Source organism: Solanum tuberosum, unplaced genomic scaffold, assembly GCF_000226075.1.
Source record: "Solanum tuberosum cultivar DM 1-3 516 R44 unplaced genomic scaffold, SolTub_3.0 scf00006, whole genome shotgun sequence".
Lineage (NCBI taxonomy): Eukaryota > Viridiplantae > Streptophyta > Magnoliopsida > Solanales > Solanaceae > Solanum > Solanum tuberosum.
In genome coordinates, this window is record NW_006238932.1 from 1816994 (window position 1) to 1826922 (window position 9929).

At 34.5% G+C, this 9929-nt stretch overlaps 1 protein-coding gene across 1 annotated transcript; it reads left to right on the forward strand.

The window, feature by feature from the left end:
* Positions 1-5874: 5874 nt before the first annotated feature.
* Positions 5875-6513, forward strand: LOC107060652 (uncharacterized). The gene has a single exon (XM_015308768.1). The coding sequence runs from the start codon at positions 5875-5877 to the stop codon at positions 6511-6513; it is 639 nt and encodes a 212-aa protein (XP_015164254.1).
* The last annotated feature ends 3416 nt before the right edge of the window (positions 6514-9929 follow it).

Genomic DNA, 9929 nt, shown 5'->3' on the forward strand with positions numbered 1-9929 from the left:
GACTCGCCAAAAATGAAGGGCGAACAAGATGATCATTGCCAAAGGTGACAGGACTTGGATGAAGAATAAGGTTTAAAAGGCAAACAAATGTGGTAATCGGCGATCCGCTGAATATGAAAGGTAGATTCAAATGAGTTCGCCAACTAAGGTTCAAACAGTTGAAGCCTGAAGAAAATGAAAGGGGAGCTGAGGAACAAACGACGATCCTTCGATCATGTTCGACGAGCCCAGCTAATATCGCTAAGTTGGTCATGCAGTGAATTTTGGGCAAAATTTTGGGAAACTATAAATAGCCTAAAGGAGATAGAAAATAGAGAGTGGGATTTGAGTATTTTTCAGAGCTTTTGGAAGAATTCTTAGAGAGTTGTGTATGAGATATTTTACTTTGTGAAAAACATTTTAGTTTGCGATTTTCAATTCTACTCTTGCAATTGACAATTGGAAGTTGAAATCAAAGTGGGTGTTGATTATAATAGCTTAATTTCATCACATCCATGGTTGTTATCGTGATAGGTATAATTTCTTTACTTTTTGTGGTGAGTGGCTAAAATCCCAAGTCTAGGGTTGCAATTATGGAGTTGTTTGTTAATTTAATGTAGTGGTATTGTGTTTGATCTATTTTATTATTATTCATTCATGGATTTAGGCTAAATAGCATGAGGTTAACTTATGGGTTAAGGTTTCAAACTTAATCCTATTTTCGATCTCTGATTGATGCTCGAAAGAGATTGATTGGGGTGGGTAATTAGTTTGATGCATGCAATTAAGGTTTGATTTCTATAGTTTGCTTGAAAGAGGAATATGGTCCATATCTATTTACCCCAAATTTGCTCAAAAGGAAATATCGTAAGGTAATGGGTTGTTTTGTTATTCACATAGATGAGACCAAAAAGAGATTCTATGAACTGATGTTTTGAGATAGAAAGAAGATTAATGTCATTCGATGACCTATCATATCCATGATTATTTAACACTATTAAGAAATACAATTACCCCGGTGTGATATTGATTTCAATCCCCACACCCTTAAATTACTTGAATTTCTGAATTTTAGTTTAATTGTGACATTTGATACTATGAACTCTTTTAGTAAATTTGGTGGAATCATCCACTCATTTATCTTAATGTACTACAATGAACAAGTCCACATTCTTAATTTCTTAGTTTGATTCTTATCATTATACCATTCTTTGTGTGATTAGACCCCAACTCTTAGTTGGATATTTTTATTGACAACGTCTGCTTACTCTTTGAATTTACTTTTTACGAGGGGCCGTTGCCGAGGAATGGTGGCTAAGAATTCAATTAGCGAAGTTAGTTTATAGCCTTGTTGAATTGTAGTAGATTGTTGCTTGGCATTGTTGTGTTGTGGATTTGCAGGTCTAAATACGAGTGAAAATGGTAGTGACAATGCTAGTCACTACGAGCAGAACGACCAAATGGGTGACACAAATGACATGCACATGAATGTCATTGCAACCAATAGAGCTATTTGGTTACCACCTACAACGGGGAGGGTGATGTTCCATGTAACCGAAACAATGTTACAACTTTCCAAATGAGAGGAATATTTGAAAGATTGTCTCATGAAGATCCTCATGAACATATTCAAAATTTTATGGATATTTGTGGGTCGTTCGTCTTCAAAAACATCTCACAAGAGTCCATAAGGTTGAGATTATTTATGTTCTCTTTAACGGGGAAGTCATAAAATGGTCGGCGGAGTTGCCAAATGATTCTATTATTTCTTGGGAGGAATTAACTGATACATTTTTAGAGATATTATTTCCTCCCTCGAAAACGGTCAAACTTAGGGACAACATTCAGAACTTTAAAAGAGTGGGAGGTGAACCTCTTCATGAAATATGATTGTGGTTCCAAAAATTGCTTCTACAATATTCAACACATGGTGTTCCAAATAATTTGTTATTGCAATACTTTTATTGTAGCCTTAATTCAGTCAACAAGGGTTTGAATGATCAACTTATCCAAGGTAGGTTATACGACAATCGTTTGATGTGGCAATATTGTTGCTAGATGATATGACAAAAGTTAACCGAGCATGGCATACTAGAGATGATCAAGTATCTTTTCAACAATGGGGCACAAGCAAGTAACAAATAGAGAAGGATCATGAGCACGATGAAAACATGACTAAAATGATGACTTACCTTGACTTGCTGCCCAAACACATCATGGGATGTGGATCGAAAACGGTAAATGCAATTGGAACAAGGAGTGGATGGTGCCCGCAAGATACCAATTTGAGGTATTATACAACAGACATGTAAAATACATGGGATATCAATTGGGGGGGGGGGTGTGGTTTCTCATCCTAACTACCAACATCGAGTGGGAACCAAAGTTGGAATAATATCTCGTTTATGGGATATCAAGGGGGGGGGGGGTGTGGTTTCTCATCCTAACTACCAACATCGAGTGGGAACCAAAGTTGGAATAATATCTCGTTTCATGATTGCCCAAGACCAAAAGAACTAGCTGGACTGGAGGGAAACCAAACTGATGAAATGCTAACAAGGATCTTCAACAAGGTTGAAGAGTTTGACAAGGTATTGAAGGATTTGAAAAATGACTTCTCCACCTTGACTCAAATGGTTACTTCCCATTCTGTATCAATCAAGAAACTAGAAACTCAAATGTATCAGATCTCCACCTACCTAAATCCAAGGCAAAAGGAAACATTGCCTAGTGACACCATCATAAATCTAAAAAATGATTGTTGATGAGTAAGAATTGTGTCGTGCCATGATGTTAAATAAGGCGCTTCTTGGGAGGCAATTCAAGTTTATTTTATCACCTTCAATAACGTGTGTTGTGAGTGTAGGTTGAAAAGAAGTCAAAATGTTGAAAAAGGTAAATTTGGTGATGTCACGAACCATGTCGACAACTCGCCAAAATCATTGTGCAGACATTTTCATGTTCGCCTTCTATGCTGAAAAAATGAAAAAATAGTACTATCAACTTTTGCGAACAGAGATCCAGTCGGTGATTCGCCGAAGTGCACTAAGCGGACTGCATCGAGTCCGATGAATTGATCTTCAAGTTTGGTACTCGTTCAGGCCTCATCGGCAACCTTAAGCTCCTTCAACGATTCGTCGAATCTGTTTGATGACATTAGTCACAGTCCATCGAGTGCACTTGAGTTAAATGGTTCAAGAGTCTTTTCAAGTTTTAAAAGAAAACTTTTCATCCTTTTGTGCTCCTTTTCTTCCTAAACTTTCCATACCTTTGTTTTGGTACTTGTGTGACCTTTTTTGCGTGGATTTTGTTGTTCGGAGTGCATTGTGATGTTTACTTCTCAACCCTGGACCTTTTTCCTTCAATATTATGCTCTTTGGTCTTCTCTGAGGTTGGTTTTCGAAGATTTCATCAATATTTTTGCTTAGTCCTTATGCATGTGTTGTTGGTATCGTAATATATTACTATTGGGCTGTTTTAATTGGGTCTTTCTAAAATTGTTGAAATTGATTTTGAAGGTTAGAATTTGAAATTGAGTCTTTAAATGTACCGGGTTTTGCTTGAATTGATTATGGGTGAAGTCTATTGCCCTAGTATTGCCCTAAAGACTTATATTTGTCCAATGATTGATAGAGTGACGACTTTCTTAAAGGAAAATCGTCAATTTGGGCGGTACTTTGTGAAATCTGGAGGAAGTCTGAGTACCCAAGACTCGTAAAACATGTGGGTAGATTGTAAAACTAATTGAGTGATGGATATTGTTGTGATATTGATATTGAAATTGTGAAAATAGGCATTGGGTTGAAAATTATCTATTTGGCGGGGATGTCTTAGCTCACTAAGGCGATTAGGCAATTTACCAAGTAAGCCCCAAGTCACCTTTTGTGCTTGATTGTCTGACTTGGGTATTGTCCCATTCAACGGTCTTGTCTTAAATCGTCAAAACCAACTTGGCGTATCATCAAGTTGGAGTAGACATCACCCTATGTGCATGTTCCTGTTAATTTTGCGTTGTCACTTTCGTAGAACTTGCATCAGTGCCAAAATGCAACTTTTTCAATCCACTTTGACTTACTAATTTTTGAGATGTTACAGTGTGGCATTTCAAATTGGAATTTAGCATATTTGCATTTGTCTTATTGTTAGGGATTATGGGTGAAAAGAGAAGTTTACCCTTTTCGTCCACTAAGTACTTGTACCATTCTTGCTCATATGGAATTTCATGCTTTTGAAATCAAGGATTACCTAAAACATAAATTTTTTTATAGTGGTTGAGGCACACCATTCTCATAGTTGTGTGAGGAATTATTTTAATAGATAAATTTTTTTTAGGTCTCATTACTTTATAACATTTTCATTTCTTTTTTCACTCCTCCACTCAACCTTTTATTTTGCCTCTATGTAGAGTACTTTGTAATTTATTAAAAAATTAATAAATTTCATTCCACAATAAAAATAATAATATCCTAAAATTAGTATTTCATTATCTCTTTTGCGCATTATTTCTCCAATTCTTCAATAAACAATAGTAAATCCTAAAATTGGTAATTTATTTTCTTTATTATTTTGTTAATTCATAATATTCTTTTGTTAAAAATCAAATAGAAATATATATATATTAATATTAATTTAGATTTAAAGTCAAATAATTACGCATTTAAAATAGCTAGATTAAGATTTGTGCTCTTAACCTCATACAAAATCAATTGTATTATTTAAAGGACAAAAATAAATAGTTATTTAAAATTACATGTAAATCAACAAAATCAAAATATAATTAATTGATCACTTTTCATTTAACTCTCTCTATTAATTTATTATTTTTTGCTCTCGAAATTCAAGCTATAATTTTTTTTTAATTATATTAACATGATAAGAATTGTAACTAATAATTTTTTTTGGTTGAATTGCAACTTAGTGAGAAGGTTATATTTTTGAACAAACACTATAAATTGCAATTCTTATCATGTTAATATAATAATAAAATGTTACAAATCCATTTACTTGTGTGGATGTTTATTTTCAATCTACACCTAACGTAATGTCTCATTTAATGTATCACTTAAAGAGATTCTAACGTATTTTGTTTAACATTGTAAACGAGTGATTTCTACATCCTATAAAAGGGTATGTTTCACCCTTGTGAAAGAGAACACTCGAAGAGATTAAATAATATTCTCTACTTTATACTTTCCATCACCATTTGTCTACCTTTATTGTTTGTGTATTCTTGTATTTTTCTCTTGTTTTACAACACGTTATCAGCACGAGTCTCTAACCAATTAAGACCTACTTAATTCGGAATTATCTCTTTTTCCTAAAAGTTAATCAATTTTCTTTCCGAGTCAGGTATACATTTATATGTTTATAACATCTAGAATAGGACTTACATAAGTCTTTGATTTGTAATTTAATTATTGCATACATAGCATGCTTTAACTATTATTATGGTACTTTACTAGACATAATAATCAATACGTTTTAGATTTATATTATTATGTTATTTATATGCTACTAACTTATAACTGTAAATTAATTACTAAGTAATATAATAGCATGCTAGTTAAAATACTCGTAAGTATATTCTCTCATTTATGATAAGTATTTGTGTGTCATAAAGAATAATAGTATTATATTAAATATGACTTGAAAATCTTACAAAACTTTGACATTAATAACTATTGAAAGTAGTAATAAATATTTTAAAATAATTAGAATATATATTAAATTTACCGTTTCATACTTTATGGGTTTACATGCTTTTGTAACATTCCATGTTCATGCATATAATATATTTTATATTAATTCCTAATCATTTGAAACATTAATTTATCTTTTATTATAAAGAAATCAACATCATGTTATTAACTCAACTATTTTATGATAGTTTTCATCATGTTGAATTTGTCAAAGCGTGAGTTTGTGGCACTTGACATTTCTGGAAAGAACTATTTGTCATGGGTACTTGATGCAAAAATTCACCTTACCGCTAAGGGTCTTGGTGATAGTATAATCAAAGGCAATAAAGCATCAAGTCAGGATAAAGCGAAGGCTATGATTTTCCTTCGTTATCATCTTGATGAAAGCCTGAAGGTTGAATACTTGACAGTAAAAGATCCACTTGAATTGTGGATATGTTTGAAAGGGAGGTATGACCACCTCAAGGCAACGGTATTGCCAAGGGCTCATTATGAGTGGATGCACTTACGGTTTCAAGATTATAAAACCATAATTGAGTATAACTCTATTGTATTTAGAATCACTTCCCAATTGAAATTATGTGGGGAAACTATAAATGACGAGGACATGTTGGAAAATACACTAACTACTTTCCATGCCTCTAATGTGATACTACTACAACAACAATACCGTGAAAAAGGATTTCAAAAATACTCTGAATTGATCTCATGCCTTCTGGTGGCTGAGCAACATAATGCCCTTTTAATGAGAAATCATGAAGCCCGACCCACTGAAAGTGCTCCATTATCGGAAGCACACGGGGCAGAAGCACATGACCAGTCTGAAATAAGATAAAATAATCAGGGTCATGATAATGTGTGTGGGCGTGGAAAGGGAAAAAAATGATATAAAATCGTCGAGGTGGTAGTCATAACAAAAGAGAGAACAATATGGGTCCTCAAAATAATCCTCCTAAAGAAAGAGCGATCACTGTCATCGTTGTGGCCTTAAAGGTCACTGGAAAAATGAATGTCGGGCAATGATCTTAGGCGTATTTATATGCATAGGAACCAAATAATACCCGCATTTAGACCAAGTTTGGAATCATTTTATGTTGATTTATAGTCGTGTCGAGTCTTTTGATTGTATATATACTAACCAACATGATTAGTTGTGTATGTGAGCTTGAAGGAAGAAACAAGCACTAAAATGGGCATTGGGAATCACGAAAGGATCCAAGTTGAAAAGAAGCAAGAAAGAAGAATGAAGAAATGAAGTGCAAGTCAGATCCGTATCCTCTCCGCGTCATGGAGAGGAATTCTATTCTTGGTCGCAAATTAAAAATAGGACATAATGGTTTGTGACATCCCCGCGTCGCGGAGAAGAGAAGAACTCCTTGAACTGGAGTTGAACAAACACCTTTGCGTCGCGCCCAGTGTGCCAGTTTTGGCAGTTTCGACTAACTATAAATAGATTAATATTTTATTTTATTAAATATCAGTAGTCACCAACTGTGTAGCATATATAGACAATGCATGGAACATGACCTCATAAGCAGCCACAAACATACCACCTTGTTCCAACGCCATAAACTCATCTTTCTTACGATCTCTCAAAGTTTTAGGCACATATTTCTCCAAGAATAGAGCATGAAACTGGGTCCAAGTGGGTGGAGGTAACACTGAAGATCTGCATTCCATATAAGCTCTCCACCACTGCTTGACATCACTTGAACTTGAAAAGTCATGAACTCAACCCCATGCTGATGTACAATTCCCAACTTATGAAGCCTCTCATAGCAGTCTAAAATAAACTCATAAGCATCCTCACTCTCAGAAACAAGAAATACAGGAGGCTTTAACTTCAAAAAGTTAGTCAACATTTCATGCTCATTACCAGTCATAATAGAACCCAACAAAGGATGAAAGAAAGCATTTTTAAAGAACGACGATTGGGAGAGCTATTACATCAGTTTTTAGGGTTCTTTCCTAAACTCTTCTTCTTTCGATCTATTTATGATATTTAAACTTTGTTTGATCGAAATTACTATTATGAGTAGCTAATTTCCCTAGTTCTAGGGCTGTGGCTACATAATGATTGTAACTTATTGAGGTTTTATGGATTGTCATTAACTATCATATGAATCTCTTATGTTCTTGTTTTTCGTATCGTTGGAGATATGTGCCTTCTGCACAGTGCCACAATTCATACGATACTAAGAGAAAATAAATATTTCTCTTATTTGATTATGAAAAAAGCACATGTTAATACAATATCCAGTAGTACAAAATTGATTGAGGGCTATGGAAGAGCGGCCTTATTACTACTTGGAGGAACATTATTGGAAATTAATAATGCATTGTATTGTAGTAAGTCTCAAAGAAACTTGTTAAGTTTCAAGGTTATTCGCCAAAATGGCTATCATGTTGAGACTGCAAATGAAGGAAAGGTGGAATACCTTTATATTACTACGATAAATGCAGAGAAGAAAATTGTGCATGAAAAATTGTCAACACTTTCTTCTGGATTGTATCATACAAATATTGGTACGATTGAATCGCATGCCATAGTAAACAAAATATTTACTGGTTTCAATGATTTTATCATTTGGCATGATCCGTTTGGGCCATTCCGGTTATAATATGATGCGCAAAATAATTGAGAATTCACATGGGCATACTTTGAAGAACCAAAATGTTCTTCAATCAAAGAAATTCTCTTGTGTTGCTTGTTCTCAAGAAAAGTTGGTTATCAAACCATCTGCGACTAAGGTTGGGGTGGAATCCCCTGCATTTCTAGAATGAATACATGGTGATATATGTGGACCTATTTACCCTGCATATGGACCATTTAAATATTATATGATCTTGATAAATGCATCTACAAGATGGTCACATATGTGCTTATTATCAACTCACAATATAGCTTTTGCGAGGTTGTTGGCTCAAATAATAAGGTTAAAAGCACAATTTCCAGATTATGCAATAAAAACAATTCGTCTTGATAATGCTGGTGAGTTTATGATTAATAACGTTTCAAAGGCACTTCATCCAATACTAAGCGTCAACGATCGTTAGTTAGTAATATAACCCAACTAAGTGAGTTGGGGTCGAGTCCGAGTGGTACGTATTTGAAAATCAATAGAAAAACATGTATATGCTCAAGTCAATCATAGGTAAAAACATTTATGAATAAAAGCATGGTTCAAGTTTGAGGTGACACAAGTGTCAAATAACAGGGGGATTTGAGTTCAACTATCTGCTACAACAACAAATAACACAAAAATAACAAGTATGGAGACAGGTTCTTGGGATGTGATTGGATTATGGGCTAAGGTAGGCAAATGGGTGATTGTAATTAATAGTGAATAGCTGTAAATCAGTGAATAAGCTAGACTTTAGTGGGGATAAACTTTCTCTTGAACAATTTCCCCCGAATCAAATTGGTTTCTCTCAAACACCAATAACCAACAATTAAGAACAACCTACGCTTTAATACATTCACTCTCTCGAGTTGAGTGTGTGGAAAAGGGTTTAAGATTCACTCTCTTGAGCTGAACCTATGACAACCCAATACCCACAGACCATCAAATCAGTAATTTTGGTTTTAAAACCTCTCTCTCGAGCAAGCAAAAAACACGAAGGTAGAGTTGCATTTGCAACTACAACCCTTTATATTAAGCCACAATTACTAAATGAAATCACTTTTAAACAACATTTACACTATCAATTAATAATACCCAGCAGCTAAATCAACCCATAATCACATAATCACACCCCAAGAATTGGGGTTTTAGCTAGACATCATAAAAAGATAGAAATCGTTACCAAATTGTGTTTCCATCAACTGGGTAAGATTAATATTGTCTTTACAAAGGTCTAAGATGAAGAATCTTCAACACCCACTTCCAATTTCTCAGAAATGGAAATCTTCAAAGCTAAGGAATATTGTCTCGAAACTTAGTTCTAAGCTCTCTAACTTGAAAACTGAACAATAATGAAAAACTACATAAAAATCTGATACAATCTGATACTAAACTAAAAATTCAAGCATGTATTTATAGTCGCCAAAAATGTGTTGTGAAGGACCATTCGGCGCAATAAGTCGGGATCACCGATCCACTCGGCAATCCGCCCTTTGGTCAGTTCCATCGCCTTTTTGCTTTGGCCTTCAGCAACTTCAAGTTCTATAACTTTGGGCGATATAGCACGGCATCGCGAAACTGTTCGGCGACTTGCCGACTGCTCCTTTCTTACGTCGACTTGATTTTT

Excerpts from the sequence above, each read along its gene's own strand:
- LOC107060652 (XM_015308768.1), top strand. The coding sequence starts at position 5,875 with ATGTTGAATTTGTCAAAGCGTGAGTTTGTGGCACTTGACATTTCTGGA.